This window comes from Entamoeba histolytica, genomic scaffold (assembly GCF_000208925.1).
Source record: "Entamoeba histolytica HM-1:IMSS scf_1104750516975 genomic scaffold, whole genome shotgun sequence".
NCBI lineage: Eukaryota > Evosea > Mastigamoebida > Endamoebidae > Entamoeba > Entamoeba histolytica.
This window is the reverse complement of record NW_001914862.1, coordinates 114,654-133,333: the sequence shown is the minus strand read 5'-3', so window position 1 is coordinate 133,333 and position 18,680 is coordinate 114,654. Positions and strand designations below refer to the sequence as shown.

Sequence of the window (18,680 nt, the reverse complement as noted above, 5' to 3'; positions counted from 1 at the left end):
TAAGTATTTAAATAATATTTGTTATTTGTTTATTATTTTTAAGTGATAAATACTTTATATTTTTTAGTTTTGTTTTGTCATTTAGAATAATGACGCAGTCAAATGGAGAAGAGAGACATTAGGGAATGTGCTATCCATAAAACACATCAAGGATAAATTAACTCCAAGTCGAAGTAAAAAGAAATTATGTTATATATTACAAATAATAAACAAAAGAAAAGAAGAAAACCCTTTATGAAATATAGAATAAAATAGTAAAAAGTATTATAAATTATAGGAATAAATATATTCAATAAAGTTCCACATAAAATACAACTTTTCACAATATTTTATAATTTTCACAAGAAAAACAAAGGAAAAGAAAGTTCCAAAATAAATAGTTCAAACTAAAGTTCACAATTTAGAAATAGAAGTGTAAAAAGAAGAAATACGTAATATCCCGAGAATTTAAAATAAGAGAGAGTCAATAAGAGTCAATAAAAGAAAGAATATTCCACAATGAAACGGTTATTTAAACAGAATTTAAAGATTATTCATTTGAAAACAATCATAATGGCTGCTAATTATAATAGAACTCCAGTTCCTATGCGTAATCCAGAAGAAAGAATTAATGATTGGAAAGAAGTTGTAGTTGGATATACTAAAGAAGATACTAAAACAGAAGCATCAAGATGTCTTGGATGTAAAAAACCAGGATGTGTACCAACATGTCCAGCTCATATTGATATTCCAGGATTTATTTCAGAATTAAAGAAAGAACAATATACAGAAGCAGTTAGTGTTATTCTTAAAAGATTACCATTTCCAAATATTTGTGGAAGAGTTTGTCCACATTATTGTCAAGGTAAATGTGTTAAAGCAAGAAGAGGTGGAGAACTTGAGATTATGGAGTTGAAAAGATCAGCCATTACATATTCAACAGAAGAAGATATTAAAATAGACATTGCACCAGATACTGGTAAAAAAGTTGCTGTTGTTGGATCTGGACCAGCTGGATTAGCTGCTGCATATTTCTTAAGATTAAAAGGACATAAAGTTGTTGTTTATGAACAAAAACATAAATTAGGAGGAATGATGATTTTATGTATTCCACCATATAGACTTCCAAGAGATAAATTAGATGAAGATATTGATAGAATTAAAAGATTAGGAATTGAATTTAGAACAAATGCTAAAGTTGATGATATTACAACATTAAAGAAAGAATATGATGCAGTCTTTGTAGGAATTGGAACATTAAAAAGAAAAGTACTTGGTATTCCAGGAGAAGATCTTATTGGTGTAGAACATGTTATTCCATATCTTGAATCAATTAATACTTTTGCTAGAAAAACAATTGGAAAGAAAGTTGCAGTAGTTGGAGCTGGATTTTCTGCTATGGATGCTGTTAGAGTTGCAAGAAGACTTGGAAGTGAAGCATTTATTGTTTATAGAAGATCAGAAAATGAAATGCCAGCTGCACCATCAGAAGTAGAAGAAGCAAAAGAAGAAGGAGTTACTATGATGACATTATGTAATCCAACTAAAATTATTGGAGATGAGAATGGAAAAGTTAAAGGAATTGAATGTATTAAAATGAAATTAGGAGAGCCAGATGCATCTGGAAGAGCTGCACCAGTTCCAATTCCAGGCAGTGAATTTGTTATTGACTGTGATATGGTTATTCAAGCCATTTCACAAGGAGTTGAAACTGAATGTTGTAAAGATGTAGAATTATCTAAATGGCAAACTCTTCAAGTTAATGATAAATTCCAAACAAATGTTGAAGGTATTTATGCATCAGGAGATTGTGTTACAGGACCAAAATCAATTGTTCATGCTGTTGGAGATACTTATGTTGCTGTAGAAGCTATGCATGAATATTTAATGGGTAAAAAAAATGAAGAATAAATAATATCAAATAAAAAGTTTATTTCATGTTATTGTGGTTATTTACTTTTTGAATCCAATGAATAATATTAATTACTTGTTCTTCTAAGTTCTTTTCTTCATACAGACAATGAATACAATCTTTATAAATTAGAAATTGACTATATTGATTTTTTAAATGAGTGGATTTAATTTGAGCCCCTTCCATTGTTACAGACTCATCATTTGTCCCTTGAATTAATAAAAATGGTATAAATATATCACTATACTTTTCTCTTTCACCATATTTTGTCATTTCAACAATCGTCTTAAGATAAGTTTTACCTTTTGTAACATATTGGTCTTCTTCAAACATTTGACGAACTTCTTTACGTGGAAATTCTTTATCAGAATATTGTGATGGTAAATATAATTTAGGAATAAAATATAAGACAACGACTATTATTAAATAAAATAGCATCACCATAGTATTATTAATTTCATATGCTGGTGCACTCCCAATTACTCCTTTTAAGTCTTTTCTTTGACGAGCAATAATTGAAACAATTAATCCACCCATTGAATGTCCCATAATATATATTGGAATTGTCCTATTTGGATTATATTTTTCTTTTACTTGGTCAATATATTTATTACACACTTCAGTAAATGTAGTAAATGAATTTACCCATCCTTTTGGTTCACCACTTGACCTTCCATGATAAGGTAAATCTGGCATACACAATAAGATGTTATGTGAAACTAACATATTAGCCATTCTTTTCATCACACCAGCATAAGTACAAAACCCATGAATTAAAATAAGCATAGCTTGTGGTTTTTCAACATTCCACTCCGTAGAATATATATTAAATTTATCTATTGAATAAATTGTTTCAATACAATTTGTTTGCATTCTTCTTTTATTATTTCTAGTTTGTTTATTTAGAGATTTACTTTCTATGTCTAATCAACCACAATATGGAATTAAATCATATATTGAAGCTAAAGAAAAAGATCAAAATGATATTGATAACCTCTTTTCCAATGCATTTGAGTCATTAGATACAGTAATACAATATTGGGACCAATTAGATAAGGTAGCAACAAAATTTTTAAAAGAATCAAATATGGAAAAAGAGAATCATGAATATCAATCATTAATAACATACCTTGATATTACTGAACCAGTTACTAAAAAATTATTTGGAAATAATTATGAAGAAGCATTAATGGATGAAATTGATGAATTTTGTTATTTATATTTTCAAAAGAAAAAAGAAATGGCAATAATGCTATCTGATTTATATGCTATTTACAATAGAGCTCGTGGCATTTTAATTAGTCCAAAAGAACTAAGAAATGTATGTGAATTACTTAATGATAAAGGTAAATATGTTGGATTAATGAATGTCAATAAATCATTGATTATCCATGAAAGAGATTTTACATTAGAAAAGTTTCAAAATACCATTCTTGATGCATTAAAATCAAGACAGAAAATTAGTAGTTTTACAATTGCACAACATTATGGAATTCAATATGCAATTGTCCAAACATTAATGGATCAACTAGAACAAAATGAATTAATTTGTCGAGATGAATCAGAAGAAGGTATTATGTATTATGAAAATCTTTTTAATACTCAATACCTTCAATACATCAAATAAATGGTTTTGATTATTTATTTATTTGTTTTATATTTTCTAAGAAGAACTTTATTCATTCAATTCAATGTTCTTTCATGCTGACACTCTTAACAATATCAAAGCAAGAAAAATTTGTAAAATATTATTTATTTGTGGATTTTTCTTTATGCCAGTAATGTGGATGGTGTTAATTTGGTTTTTATTCAAATATGTGTCGCCGTTGGCTAGTTATAGAAATAGGTGTTTGTTGTTTTTAATGAATTAAAATAAAAAGAAATAATGAATAGACATTATTTTATCGGCAGTCTTAATAATCATAGAATTTTCATTACTATTATTATGGAATATTATATTTCAATATAAATGGTCAACATGGGGAGCGGTTGGAGATATATTAAGTGTGAATAAATATCAAGGACAACTCTGATTAATTTCCTCTTTTTCTTTTTTCAAACTTCTTTCTTTCTGTTTTTTATTTTTGCTATGAAAAAGTTTCCACAAAAGATCTCTTTTTGTAGATTTAATTATTTTCTATGAGCGAAACAGTTGCTGATATGTTTGAAGGATATTTGGAATGCAAATTAAAGAAAAAATGGAAATTACGATTTGTTATTGTCAATGGCTCTACATTATATTATTATAAAACTGAGCTTGATGATAAACCAGAAGGTTCAATAGAATTAGCTGGGTTAGTATTAAATGCTGATCCAAAAGATAAATTAAATGAACATAAAAATTCATTTCATATAACTGTTGGGTCAACAGTAAATCAGTTCAAAACGTTTGTTCTTTCTTCTAATCTTCTTTCAATTTACTATACTATTATAATAAAATTACTATAATATATAGTAAATAGAATAATGCAAAACCAAAACATAAAAAAAGATTTGCTTGACTAAAATAAAATAACACTTATTGGATTAGAAGTGCTGATGCTTTTAAATTATGGATTGACACCTTTGAAAAGCACTGTAAACTCACCCCACAATCTGCTCCAAGTAAAACATTAATTAAAAAGTCTAAAAGAAGTTTAATGGATAAAATTACACGAAATACTGTTGCATCAGTTGGAGGAAGTGGAAGTGCAAGTTTTGTTATGAATGATGAAATGAATAATTTATTAAAAGCAATAGAAAAATTAATTGAAATTGATGCAGGAAAAGAAGAAGCAAAGAAATATGAAAAGTTTATAATGAAATTAGTTGCTAAATGTTATATGGAATGGCAACATAAAAATATTTCAAATGAACAAATCTATGCATTAGATAAACCTCTTCGTAATGCTTTTACTATGTTTGATCAACTATTTAGATATTTTGGATTAAAAAAAGCAGAATATCTTCAAGCTGGATTTAAAAATCTTGTTGACTTATTAAATAATGAAATTAAAACACAATTAATTCAAACATTACGTCCTTGTCTCTCACCAAAGAATTTATCCAAATTACGAGACTTATTTAGTTTATTCTTTAATGTTGAATTCTTTGAAAGAGTTTGGTCTAAGACAGATCCAAAAGATGAAGTAAGTGACCATCTCTTTAATATCGTTCAATCAATGAATCAATATAATTCTTTCCCATTAAATTTACCAGAACGTCAATAATTGATTTTATCTTTTCTTTAATTTTTTATTTATTTACTATTAGAAAGAAAAAGAACTGTGAAATTAGAACAAAAGAATCATTTCAAGATTTAATTGAGTTAACTTAGAATTTAAGGAGATGTGGATGGTCACCATTCTTAAGTGTGAAGTAAGAAGCCATATATTCTTTAAGGTATGGAACTTTCTTAATTTCTGCAACAATACTTTCATCTACTTGTTTTTGTTTTTCGACAATTAATGCTTTCTTAGCTTCATATTGTTTCTTAGCAAAATCTTCTTCAACGGTTTTTCCAAATGCAGCTTTCTTAATAGCAATCTTTTTGAAGAATTTAACATCTACACCAGTAGTATCAACTTTAGAAACATCTACCTTTTGAGAAGTAGCAATAACATATCTTTGATTAATTCTCATTAATGGAACTCCGTTGATTTTGAATGGTCCAGTAACAATAAGAGCACCTGATTTAATACATTGTTTTAAGAAAACAACTTTCTTTCCTGCATATTTACCAGCAACAATAATAAGAATAGCACCTGGTACAATACTTTTTCTCAACTTTTCAAGATTCCATGCTGGTTTATCAAGAGCTGTTATTTTAGCTCCTTTTCTTGTTCTTAATTTCTTCTTTTGTTCTTGAATCATATCGTCGGTTGGGTAATAAGCTGGAACTTTAGCATCACCTGCTTTAACTGGAACAAACCATTGTGGAGCTGACATCGATTCGACGATTAAACAAAATAGTTGTTTTTCATAAAACCCTTTCTAGATCATTTATTATTCTTTTAGTTTCAGTATGGTTTTTATTTAGTTTTTCTTCTTTGATGTATTATTTTAGACATTTTTGCCATCATTATCGGTAAATTAATTAATATTATTTTAATTTCTTTAATTCCATTAAACACAACTATTCTTTTCTTGAATTTCTTTGTTTTATCTGATTTTCTACTTCGTTTTGTTTTTCATGTATTGTTTCTTTCATTATTTCTTCTTTTCTTCACTTTCCATGAGTTTATCTTCTTTTTTTCTTATTTTTTCTTTTATTATTCTTTCAATTTATTCATTTCTCTTTACCTTTTCTTTATATATGTTTTTGTTCTTTGTTTCTTTTGTCTTTCATTCATTGTTTTTTCTTGTAATATCTTTTATTCTTATATCTTTTTTATTTGTCTTATTTATTTTCATTACAGTATTGATAAAACATTCAACTCGCATTATGGTATTTGTGGTTAAACTAATTTTAGTTGTGTTTAAATACGAAGTGATTATGGTGTTTTTAAATATGATAAAATGTAATAAAGTGGTTATGGTTATTACTTGTTTGATAATGATTATGACTTTAGCTTTGACTTATCACCTAAATCTACTGGTTGATATAAATTATTTCTATGTGATTTTCATGCCATTCTTGTACTGAAGAAATGATGTAAAGACGAAGAAGAATAAATGAAGAAACAAAGAAAAACAGAATAAACTAATTATAATGTATTTAATAATTAGTATTTCATCATATTAGGATGTGTATGATTCAATTTCTTCATTATGTTTTATTTCTTTTGTTTTAATATCTTTGAACAAAACTATTCCTATGAAAAAGACAGTAGTGGAAATAGAAGAGGAAAGCAAAGCAATGATTGTCAAAAAAACAAGAGATGATAATCAGACAAGAAATACAACAAACCAAACAAATAGAATTCTAATTGAAGTGTTGTATTGTTTTGCAATTAATTGGTTGAATAAGAAATTATATAATAAATTAAGATGGGAACAAATAGAAAGTATAATAAAAGTAATAAACATTAATGTCAATAATGAAAAAGAATATATTAAATATATTAAAATATCACATAAAATAAAAGAAAGCACTAAACGGTACATTAAAGTGAAAGTAAATGATATAATAGAAAGAAGAGTAGAGTGTAATTCAATAATAAAAAACATCATATTAAAGAATAACTCTACAGAAATTGATGAAGAATACCTTAACACTCTCATCAATAAAATAAAATAAATGAAAGTAGAAAATGTATCAATATTAATTACTACTGGAAAAGAAAAGAAACTGACCGATTGATAATGGAAAATAATAATAGATGGGAATGGTCAGGAAGCAGAATGCATGATCTGCAAGATGATATGAAGAATATTTCAATGATTATGCACCTCTATCTCCAAAATAAAATAATAAGAGATAAATTTGATGAAATAAAAGAAATCCTAAAGAAAATTAATAGACTAGAAGATTTGGTCAAGGGCATTGTACAGAATAAAGTGCAACATGAAATTAAAAGAATATAATGAAGAAGGAATAAAAGTCAAAGCACTAGAAAGAATAAAATACATAAAATATATAATGACAATGATCAAAGAAAGAATTAAATTTAATAAAGATAAAATAGTCAGAATCAATACAAATAAAATAATGTTTGATTCTAACAAGAAAATTAGAATAATGAAGAAATAAAAAATGAAATATATCCAAATAATGATATTACTTTAGAATATTAGAAATCGTTATATGAAACACAGGTGATATTAAATAAAGAGAATTGGAAAATAAAACAAATCACCTCATGGAATGAAAGATATAGAAATTATGATAGTGTCATAATAACATTAAATGAATTAAATTTAAGTATAATGAGAATAAATAACTGGAAAGCACCAGGAATAGACATTATATATGGGTATTATTGGAAAAGGAGGTCATCATCAAGAGAAATCATTCTTAATATCTTTAATGAATGGTTGAACTTCCCTGAAAACATCCCATTAGACATGGTAAGTGGAAGAACTTTATTAATCCACAAAGTGATATGAATGATGTCACTAATTATCGTCCTATCAGTTGTACAAATGTAATTATGAAAGTATTTACCTCCATATTAAAAGAAAAGATTCACAGAAGACTTAACATGAATAATGAATCATTTAAAATTAGTAGAAATCAACTGGGATGTAAGTTGCAATCTTTAGCTGCTAAAGAAGGAATAATTAATAGTTATATATTAAAGCAGCAAAAAGAAGAGAAATACCCAAAATATGTGGAGTCATATTATGACATTAAGAAAGCATATGACACAGTAAACCACGAATGGGTTATTGAATCATTAAAATATTTTAATGTAGAGGGTGTCATCATTGACATTATTGAAAGTATGATGACTAGATGGAAGATATTCATCGGTTATAAATTTAATGAATATCTATGATGTATTAAATTAAATAGAGGAATTTTACAAATGATTCATTATCAAATCTACTCTATTCATCATTCAGATGAATGTAATTTCTCAAATCATCGAAGAGAAATTCCCAAAATCAAATCACACATTATATATGGATGATTTGAAAATAATGACAGAAAGTAATGAAGAAATGTGAATAATCCACTGTGAAATTAATGATAAATACATCAAAAATTGAAGTGTCATCAAATAAGTGACATTTTAGAAGATGGAATGAGTCAAAATGAGTAGATAAAACTACTACAGTGAAAGCATGGAAGTCAATCAATATTAAAAAGAATGCATTTCTACAATTAACTAAAATGCAAGATGGTGCAATATTTTGTGGGTATAGAAAATCAAAAATAATGAAAAATGAAAGATTGAAATACTCAACACTTTGTAAAGACAAGATAACAACAGTAGAACATATTCTACTATCTTGTATTTATCATAAAAAATCAGAAATGAAGAAACATGACAATATTGGCATAATCATATTGATTAATAAGAAAATATACAGGAAATAATCAATATAAAAACCCCCATATGAAACAGTGTTCAAATATAAATACATCACGATGATATTGAACAAACAAATAATGCATAAAAGTGAATGACAATATCACAAAATACTAGATATATATAATAGATAAAAAGAATAAAACGGGTCTAATATTTGATATGACTATGAATATTACAATATTAATGGAGTGTATTTGAAGAAAAGAAATAAGTATAAGGAATTAAAGAATATTCTAATGAAAATAGAAAAGTTAAAATAAGTCAAAACAATACCAGTAGTAATCTCAATAAATGGATTAATAAATAACTCAAGTATTAAATTAATTAAAGAATTAAAAATTGACATTAACATCATTAAATAAGCTAAAAACCTTATAATTAAAAACATGATGGATGTCATTGAATACTACTTCAATCACAACCAAACATACTCCATAGAGTTGCTTGAAGACAAATTGACAGGATTAGTCTCCCCTAAGCCATTAACAATAGAAGCTAGTTCTATTAATACTTAATTAATTGCTTTATTATTTATTATTATTTCTATCTCCTTGAATGTTTTGTTTCTGTGTTGTTTGATTTTCTTTAAAAGAATCGAAGGATTTGTTCAATAACAAAAACAATATTATTTGTTTTATGCTTTGAATTAATTCTTGAATAACGAAAAAAAGTCAATTAATAATTTTTTTGAGGAGGGAGTAAGTTTTAAATAATATTTAATTAGTTCAAATTTCCTTCTAATTAAATTAGATTTTAGATTCATAAACAAAATATTTCTTTCTGTTGGAGCAAATTGAACAATTGTCAGTTATTCAAAATGTGGAAATGTTGAGGCATTATTGACTAATGAACATCATTCTCACCAATCTTTCAAAAAAGTTCTTAAGAAGAATATAAGTTACAATTCGTTTATAAAGACTAAAACATACTTCTAAATATTTAAACGAACAAACCATACACCCCTTAACACCAATATGAAGTATTGTTATTTGACTCATACAACCAGATCAAATCCACACATAAAACCAAACAAAGAAAATAATAGATTAATACCTAACAATAAGTAATATAATATCCATTAATGTATAAGTTATAACTAATAACACAAATTTTCTCTATGTAATTTTAGTTTTTACAATGAGATGAATAAATGCTACAAACATACCTGGTAATGGACCTCTTCTTTTAACTCTCATTAATTATATATTAAATAGAAAAATACTCTCCACACTCAGTATAATGCTCAAATCCAACGTAAATAATAACAATTATTTATAAATAAAATAAGAACAAATTATTAAATGTAAATTTCAATAGAGAAACTCAAATTAAAAAAAAAGTAAAATACTTATTAAATACTTCCATTAATTAATATTTGAGTCATCGTTTAATTTGTTTAAAAAATAACAAAAAAAAAAAAATTAAATTGTTTTTAAGGTGGTTTTTATTTATGAATAAAAAAGGAAATTAACATTAACTTCCACTTTCTCACCTTCAAAAATCTTAAAAATCAATTTGTTTATGTCATACAGTGAAAATCAACCAATTTTAAGTACAACTGAATCTATTGAAATGTATTGTTCGACCTGTAACAAAACAGTTCATTCAATAGTTGAGTACAAGTGTGGAATATTTGCATATGTTTTAGCCTTAATTTTATTCTGTATTGGATGTGTATTCTGTTTCTGGATACCACTTGTGTTTGACTTTTCAAAAGATATTCATTATAAGTGTCCTCTTTGTAACACTGTTCTTGCTATCAAAACTAAGGTGTAAATGACTTTATTGTTTATTTTGTTTTAAATTTTTAAAATTTTATCGTTATATAAAACAACATATTAAGTAAATTAAAAATAGTATAAAAATAAAAGAATATCCAAAAATAGAATAATAAAATGAAAACAAAAAACTAAAAAATATAAATAAGCTTCATGTTTACTGACGATGAATTTCCAGCTGAATTAAGAAGTATTGGTAAAATTGATAGTATTTTACCATCTTCATTAACATTTTTAAGACCAAATGAATATATGGAACATCCACAATTATATGAAAATGGAATTGAGCCATTAGACATTCAACAAGGATGTCTTGGAGACTGTTACTTTTTGGCTGCTTTAGCTTCTTTATCAGAATTTCCTGAAAGAATTAAGACTATGATCAAATCATGTGGAAATGGAAAATATGAAATAACTCTTTTCTATATGGGAAAAGAAAGACATATTGTTATTGATGATTTAATTCCTTGTAATAATGGCCAACCATTTTTTAGCCATAATAATGGAGATGAATTATGGGTAATGTTATTAGAGAAGGCATACGCTAAAGTTGTTGGTAGTTATGGAGAAATTGAAGGAGGAATTCCATTCTTAGCTTTAAGTGATTTAACAGGAATGCCAGTAAAACGTATATCTACCAGAGAAACAGACGTTAATCGTTTATTTAAAAAAATTGCAGATTATGATAAAAAGAAATATTGTATGGTTGCTAATGTACCTGATACACCTGGTATTGATATTGAAAAAGAATATGGATTAGTAGAAAATCATGCATATACACTCATTGGAGCTTATGAAGTAGATGGAATTAAATTATTGAAAATTAGAAATCCATGGGGATGTTGTGAGTGGAAAGGTAAATGGAGAGATGATGACCCTGCTTGGACAGAATCAATGAAAAAGAAGTTAGAAGTTGTTGAAGTAAATGATGGAATTTACTTTATGGAAATCGGTGATTTTGTTAAATTCTTTGATGAGCTTACTGTTGTATTTTATAAAAAAGATTGGGATTGTTTCAACAGTGTTGATGTTGAAATGACTGATAAACAAATGGCTATTAATTTTGAAGGAAAGGGTGAATGTATTGTTTCAATATCACAACCTCGTTGTGATAATAAAATTGCATTTAGAATGTGGGGAATAGATGATAATGAACAACCTATTGGAGGTGATTCTGGAGAGACTTTTGTTATTTCATCTAATTTATGTGGTAAAAAGATGAAGTTAGGAAGTGGAAACCATAGAATGATTGTTGAAACACATCAAAGTTGTGTGAGTAAATTACCATTTAAGTTTACTCTTTCTTTTAGATCAGGGAATAATATTAAGATTGGTGCTGTTGTTGGTATTCCAGCTACAGAAAAAATTAATTATATAACAAAAGAAGCTTCAAAGAATGCAGAAAAATGTAAAGCATGTGGAGCACTATTACCAGCAAAAGGAATAGCTAAAACTAAAATTGGATCATTCCATTTAAAGTGCTTTAAATGTGATAATTGTGGTAAACAACTTGGAGGAAAATTTGGGTTAAAAGGTCAAAAGAAATTATGTCCAGATTGTGTGGCAAAAAAATAAGATTAAAATTCTTTCTTGTCATCTCAAGAATTTATTTACATTGAAATAACATAAAAATAATTTATTTTGTGTTATTTTAAATTTTATAAATATTTATAAATAAAAAAAAAAGAGATATAAATTAATGAAAAAAAAAACCTTTTTTTATCAAAAAAGATGATTTTAAACAAAGAAAAACAAAATAATCAATGAAACGAAAAAAAAAAGAAACCAGAAACTGAAGAAAATGGGAAAATATCGGGAAATATAGGAATAATAGGGGATTAGAGTTGAGAAAAAAACAAACTAAGAATAAATTATATTAAAAATTAAGACAGAGGATGTCTGGAGTGTTAAATAGATATGGTAAACGAGAAAATAGTGCACCTATGGCTACTCTATTCTTTGCAAGATTAGGGCCTATGATGAAAGAAGAAATATTAAAAAAAGTATGTAATCAATATGGAGAAGTAGAAGAAGTAACAATGGTTTGTGATAGAGAGACAAAAAAGAGTAAAGGATGTGCATTTGTTAGTTTTAAAACACCACTTGAAGCACAAAAATGTTTTTCTAATGTACCAGAAATTATCAATGAACATCATTGGATTATTGAATGGGCTAAATCAACACAAATACGAGATTCAGATTTAGACAAAAAGACATTATATATTACTGGACTTCAAAATTGTAATGCTAATGATACAAGTGTTTATGATCATTTTAGTGTTTATGGACTAGTTGAGAAAGTAACTGTTGTTGGAAAAGGTTTGTTTTTATAATAAAGTATTAGTAAAAAAAGATATTATATCAAAAGTTGTTCAATTAAAAAAAGAACAAATAAGAAAAGAACAAGTTCTTTGAGATGAATTTTATTAATAGTTTAAATTAGTAACAATTTATTAAAATTGTTTTCAAATGAAAATTCAATATGAAATTAATTTAAATATTTACATTTTTAGGAGCTAATTTTCCACCATATGCATTTGTTAAATTTACTGATGAAAAATCTGCAGGGTTGGCTTTAAAAAATGAAAATGGAAAGTTTTGGGATGGTGGACAATTAATAATTCAATACAGTGAAACACTTGAATCAAAAAAAAGTAGAAGACTTCACAGAGTAAAACAAACAAATAAATATATGGAAATTAAAAAAGAACCATCAACAAAAAGGTCATTTAAAGAAATTTTTGTTGATGATTCTACTGGTTCGTTGATTCAATCATTATTAATGGCATTTGGATCATTTACATCATCAGAATATTTAACTGAAGGATATGATGAAGTTCTTGTAAGACCAAATATTAAAGATATAAGGAAAGTAGATTCACCTTTATTAAAGAATTATGAAAAGCTAATTCATCAATTAGATGATGATGACAATTCATCATTAACTGATGTAACTGAAGATGATATTCTTAATAAACATACATTTTCATTTTTAGATGATGAAGTATGGGGACCTTATCAATGAACAGCCTTTGTCTGTGTTTTTATTTATTCAACAACATCTTTTTTTATATTTTGTTTAATGGTTCATTTTAAAATTAGAAAAAACCCTTTAATTATTATTATTTATTCTTTCTTTTTACTAATTTATATTGTTTTGAGAGACAAGTGGGTATTATTAGTTGAATTTTTACAGTTTCCTCATTGAAGATGATATTAAGAATATTGATTATGATTATTATTTTAAAATAACTTAAAAGAATTAATAAAATAACTTAATAAAAATAATTTGGTGGTAAATCAAATGGAAGAAATAAAACGAATGGTATGTTGTTTTATTGGTGCATATGGAGTTGGAAAATCGTCAATTGCTAAAAGTTTTGGAGAGGACAATATTGTTTTGGTTCAAGACCCTACGTTAAGTGAACGTTATTTAAGAAAATTTTATATAGATCAAAACATGATTTATATTGATGTTATTGATAGTCTAACAATTGGAGGAATTATGTGGATAGCTGGGGAGTCAAAGGTTGATGTTATCATATGTGTATTTTCTCTAGGAAATAAAGAGTCATTTAATACAATGAAAAAATTACAAAAAGAAGTTGAGAGCTATTTAAAATATAAAGTTATTTGGATTGTTTGTGGTACTATGGCAGATTTACCAAAACATATTGACCAAAATGAAATTTATAAATATGTGAGAGAATTAAACTCAAAATATTATGAAGTATCACTTTTACATCAAAATATAGATATTATATCAATTTTTATTCAAGCTGCTTATGACTGGCTTTTAATAGACAATAAAGAAACAAATTCAGACTCTGTTGAGAAGAGTCATTGTACATATTTATAATTCTTTTTATTTTCTTTAATTAAATTAAATTTTCTTCTTTTAAAAAGGAAAAATTAAAACTGATTTACTGTGTAGAATTTAAGTGAAGATTTATTCTTTTTTTATTATTTCATTTTTTATGTATAAAATAATATTTGAAAGATTTATTTTAATTCTCTTTCTTTTTATGTTATTTGTTTAAGATTCTATTGAATAATTTTTATTAAAATAAACCTTCTGTATTATGAGTATTGGGTGCTATTCTTTTTATAAAATTTCTTTTCCATTAGAATAAACAACATAATGAAAAAAAAAATATTCTTTTTAATAAAATGAGTAATAATCTATATCCTGACTAATGTTTTAAGTACTAAAGAATATTTATTTACAAACCTTAAACTAAAAAGAAGTAATATTTATTTACTTTAATAATAAGGGGGTTTTATATAATCAACAATTGGTTTTATTTAAAAGTTTTATAAGAATAATTAAATTAGAATGAAAGAAAGAACAACGAAGATTGATTAAATAAAAACAACACTTTGAATATTGTTTTAAAGAAAATAAAGAATTATGAAATAGAGAATCATTAAACAAGAAAGAGGATGGTTACACACAAATCTTAAATTAAAGGGTTGTATTTAAAAGAGAATTAAGGAAAAAGTAATTGTAAGACGAACAAAATTCACAACTTACAATGTATATAATATTATTAACATTGTTAGTAGAGTAAAAAGTTTATTCTATTGAAAGAATGAACGTAGTTTAAATTTCTAAATCAACAAAGTATAATAAATAACTCAAGTCGAACTTATAAGGTAATAAGAAAGAGATTTATCCATAATCCGTTTAACATCACAGAACTTAATTTGATTATATCCATCATAAAAAAAAAGACAATAAACCAATTAATTATAATTTAAGTATTTTAATAGTTGTATTTTGTTGAAAAATCTTTTGGTGAAAATACAATACCACGACCTCTTCTTGCTCCTGTATAGACACACTCGATAATAGTGATTAAGTCTTCTTTATTATTAATAACAAAATTAATTTTATTATTATTTCCTGTTCCTAAATCTACTTGGATGTGTTTCTTCCTGTAAAAAAACATTACAGTAACTGGGTCATATAATTCGTACATAACATTAAAGTCAGGAGTTTGGTCAATGTCAACCTAAAAATTAAGTATCACTAATACTCTTATTATTTGGTTATTTACAACAATCAAAAATGAACAAACAACATAAATAACAGCCATCCTTGAAATTTGTTCTTGGATTGATGCTAGTCGATGGTCCATTTGCATACATTCAGGGTCATAGTCTCTTCCAAATCGTATGATCACAACCTTTTCTTCTTCAGCAAGAATTGCTTGGTCAACTTGCCAGGCGTTACGTAGATGAATTAATGAATCAGCCATTATAAATTACAAGTTCCTAATTTTCCTTTCCTAAAAAGATTTGGAAAAAAGGAACAATTGTCTTATTAGTTTTGAGGATAGTCTATACTTGGTATTAAATCACTGTACATTTAATGTGTTTGTATTTTATTTGTTCTATATAAGAATGTAAATATATCCCTATTCAAAAAAAAAAATAATAAACCATTAATTATTTTATACAGTTTTTAGTGTTTTGGTGTTAAGTATGAACATAAGTTTATTCAGTATTTCTTTTTATTCATTGATTATTATAGTTTTATTGTATTATTCATTATATCATCATAATTCTGAATTGCTTGATTATTTTATATTACCTCATTAATTAAAACACATTATTTCAATAATAATCAAATTTTATAATAATGATGAATAGTTGTATTATTGAATTAACATTAATACATATAATGTGAATACAGTCTATATGTTTTTAAGGTTTATGATTTTCATATAATTCATATTATTTTTATATCATTTCAAGTATGAATTTTTTTATAGAGTAACTTAGTTTTATGCCTAATTGTTGCTTAAGAGAATTAAGTTGTTTATTGTGATAAAAGTTATATTTATTTTTTTTTTTGAAGAGTACCAATAAAATTCATAAATAAATGTTTATAGTATTCTTTTCATTGGGTTTTATTCAGAGTTTTTATAAGACTTAATTAAAACCAGTTACTATTATAGCTAGCTGTATTAATACTGAAAGTTTATCATAATTCCTTAATTCTAATATAAAATTATTGTGTATTGTACTATAAGTAATGGAAAGAAAGTATTTTTTATTAGTTTAGTATTTGTAAATCAATAATGATGTTTCTTTATAATAAATTAACTAATTCAAGTTATTTATTGAGAAGTATTTTATGTATAGTTAATTATATTCTATTTGTCTTAGGTATTACCTTAACTCTTCTTTTTGAGACGGAAACGCCACCTTAAATTAATAGTGTTTTAGTTTCAGAATAACAACTTACTTGTTGTCACCATTTTATTTGGTAGTTTTTTACAATATTTTTGGTTTTGTATTTAGTTTCAATATTCCCTTTAACAAAATAAGTCTAATACAGTTATGAACTAATCCCAATCTACTAAAACTTAGCTAACCTAAAGTAAATATCATTGCAATAAACTATTTTCATATTTTTGTAGTATTTGACTAATGTGAATAATGAAAAATTCCATTAAACAACAAAAAGCATAATTAAAAGACAAATATTATTTTCGTTATTAAAAATATTTTATTAAAAATGAGAAAAGGTGAATGAATCTGAAAATAATAAATTGATGATGATTATACTCATTCTCTCCATTCTTTTTTATCAATCCACTTCACTTAGCGTTTATAGTCAAAATGAAGTTGATGAATTAGTTCAAAACAATAAATATGTTATTGTATTTTATTCAGTATCATGGTGTATGCATTGTAAAGAGTTAAAACCCGTAATGGAACAACTTGAAATAGAAGAGAAAACAAATCACCCAGAATTACTAATAGTCAACGTAGATTGTAGTAATAATGATTGCAATTATAATCAATTTCCTATTGTCAATTTGTATCGAGAAGGTATTTTATTTAGCTCTTTTGATGGACAAAAAAAAGTTTCAACTCTTCAACGATGGATTGTACGATGTATGTCAGACTTGCTTAGTAAAACTGATGAAGATGATATTGAAGACCTTCAATATGAGAGTGATGTTTTAATTGTTGTACGATTTAGTAATGAAACGGTTGTTAAAATAAATTTTAATTTTTTGGAACAAGTATTAAAGCCATATTTTACAGAAAGAGTCAAGTTTGTGTATTATATTAAGTCATATGAAAAAGCTATGAAAATAGATAGTTATGTTAGGTCAGTATTTGACCCAACTAAATATATAAAGAAAACATTAAGTATTGATGATGTTGGAGATTACCTTAAATTCTATCTTATGCAACACATAACATATCCATATACTACATATTCACCAGAATTAGAAAATCAAATGAAATTGTATGAAGCACGTTATGTTATTGTTTATTCAACAGAATTTAAAGAGGGAATTGTTTTAGCAAATTCATTAGAAAAATATTGGGGAAAATTACTTGGTTTTTATGTAGCATTAGGTTCAAATAATTTTGGAGAAAGTATTTATGGAAAGAATATTCAAAGAATATTTCCACAAACTAATCACATCAGAATTATTACATGCAATGAACGAATTGTATATGACTATTTTGGTAATTGGGATCAAACAAGTGTTAGTGAATGGGTTGATCAAGTGATGAATAATCAAATAAAACCAACAATACGTTCAAGTAAAATTATTCAACAAGACTCTCTTATTAATGAACTTACAGCAGAGACATTTGACAAATTTATAAACCAAGACAAAGATATTTGTTTATATGTTTACTATAGGGATTTAGATGATTCTTTTTCATGTTTTGCAAAGAATGCAAAAGCTCTTGAAAATGTTCCAAATATTCAATTTGGAAGTGTTGATCTTTCTACAGAAGATGTAATGGTTAATATGACATTTAGAAACATGCCAACTATTTTAGTATTTAGAGGAAGTGATCATAAACCAAATGAAATATCTGGTTATGGTGATGAAAAAGGAATAAATAAATTTATAAGAAGAAATACGTTCTATTCAATAAATAAATTATCGATGTATAATTTATTTGAAACTCCAAGCCATTCATACCATAAAGAGCCATATCCATTAGAACATTATAAAAGTCCATTAAAAGAACTTTAAATAATAAATCAATTGAAAACAAATTATTATT

General features: G+C 25.7%; 10 protein-coding genes across 10 annotated transcripts, besides 2 other annotated features; 7 read left to right on the top strand and 3 right to left on the bottom strand.

Annotated features, from left to right (window-relative positions):
* Window positions 1-498: 498 nt before the first annotated feature.
* Window positions 499-1,890, top strand: EHI_045340 (glutamate synthase beta subunit, putative; the record flags this gene model as incomplete). Its single annotated transcript, XM_648481.2, has 1 exon — window positions 499-1,890. The coding sequence occupies one exon, from the start codon at window positions 499-501 to the stop codon at window positions 1,888-1,890; it is 1,392 nt and encodes a 463-aa protein (XP_653573.2).
* Window positions 1,891-1,909: 19 nt separating this feature from the next.
* Window positions 1,910-2,764, bottom strand: EHI_045330 (Monoglyceride lipase, putative; the record flags this gene model as incomplete). Its single annotated transcript, XM_652213.1, has 1 exon — window positions 1,910-2,764. One exon carries the CDS (start codon window positions 2,762-2,764, stop codon window positions 1,910-1,912), a length of 855 nt encoding a protein of 284 aa, XP_657305.1.
* Window positions 2,765-2,810: 46 nt separating this feature from the next.
* EHI_045320 (vacuolar protein sorting 36, putative) lies at window positions 2,811-3,518 on the top strand (the record flags this gene model as incomplete). Its single annotated transcript, XM_648479.1, has 1 exon — window positions 2,811-3,518. The coding sequence occupies one exon, from the start codon at window positions 2,811-2,813 to the stop codon at window positions 3,516-3,518; it is 708 nt and encodes a 235-aa protein (XP_653571.1).
* Window positions 3,519-4,030: 512 nt separating this feature from the next.
* Window positions 4,031-5,100, top strand: EHI_045310 (PH domain containing protein; the record flags this gene model as incomplete). The annotated part of the gene is made up of 2 exons (XM_652216.1): window positions 4,031-4,278; window positions 4,422-5,100. 2 exons carry the CDS (start codon window positions 4,031-4,033, stop codon window positions 5,098-5,100), a joined length of 927 nt encoding a protein of 308 aa, XP_657308.1.
* A 63-nt stretch (window positions 5,101-5,163) lies between these two features.
* EHI_045300 (60S ribosomal protein L6, putative) lies at window positions 5,164-5,823 on the bottom strand. The gene has a single exon (XM_649097.2). The coding sequence runs from the start codon at window positions 5,816-5,818 to the stop codon at window positions 5,204-5,206; it is 615 nt and encodes a 204-aa protein (XP_654189.1). The 5' UTR covers window positions 5,819-5,823; the 3' UTR covers window positions 5,164-5,203.
* Window positions 5,824-6,669: 846 nt separating this feature from the next.
* Window positions 6,670-8,505: a repeat region.
* Window positions 8,496-9,376: a repeat region.
* A 1,405-nt stretch (window positions 9,377-10,781) lies between these two features.
* EHI_045290 (calpain family cysteine protease, putative) lies at window positions 10,782-12,203 on the top strand (the record flags this gene model as incomplete). Its single annotated transcript, XM_652220.1, has 1 exon — window positions 10,782-12,203. One exon carries the CDS (start codon window positions 10,782-10,784, stop codon window positions 12,201-12,203), a length of 1,422 nt encoding a protein of 473 aa, XP_657312.1.
* Window positions 12,204-12,523: 320 nt separating this feature from the next.
* EHI_045280 (RNA recognition motif domain containing protein) lies at window positions 12,524-13,653 on the top strand (the record flags this gene model as incomplete). Its single annotated transcript, XM_652221.1, has 2 exons — window positions 12,524-12,947; window positions 13,142-13,653. 2 exons carry the CDS (start codon window positions 12,524-12,526, stop codon window positions 13,651-13,653), a joined length of 936 nt encoding a protein of 311 aa, XP_657313.1.
* A 279-nt stretch (window positions 13,654-13,932) lies between these two features.
* On the top strand, window positions 13,933-14,487 carry EHI_045270 (GTP-binding protein, Ras family; the record flags this gene model as incomplete). Its single annotated transcript, XM_652222.1, has 1 exon — window positions 13,933-14,487. The coding sequence occupies one exon, from the start codon at window positions 13,933-13,935 to the stop codon at window positions 14,485-14,487; it is 555 nt and encodes a 184-aa protein (XP_657314.1).
* A 907-nt stretch (window positions 14,488-15,394) lies between these two features.
* EHI_045260 (DIM1 family protein, putative) lies at window positions 15,395-15,889 on the bottom strand (the record flags this gene model as incomplete). The annotated part of the gene is made up of 2 exons (XM_652223.1): window positions 15,395-15,643; window positions 15,710-15,889. 2 exons carry the CDS (start codon window positions 15,887-15,889, stop codon window positions 15,395-15,397), a joined length of 429 nt encoding a protein of 142 aa, XP_657315.1.
* A 1,302-nt stretch (window positions 15,890-17,191) lies between these two features.
* EHI_045250 (thioredoxin, putative) lies at window positions 17,192-18,649 on the top strand (the record flags this gene model as incomplete). The annotated part of the gene is made up of 1 exon (XM_652224.1): window positions 17,192-18,649. The coding sequence occupies one exon, from the start codon at window positions 17,192-17,194 to the stop codon at window positions 18,647-18,649; it is 1,458 nt and encodes a 485-aa protein (XP_657316.1).
* Window positions 18,650-18,680: the final 31 nt, after the last annotated feature.

Excerpts from the sequence above, each read along its gene's own strand:
- EHI_045300 (XM_649097.2), bottom strand. The coding sequence starts at position 5,818 with ATGTCAGCTCCACAATGGTTTGTTCCAGTTAAAGCAGGTGATGCTAAA.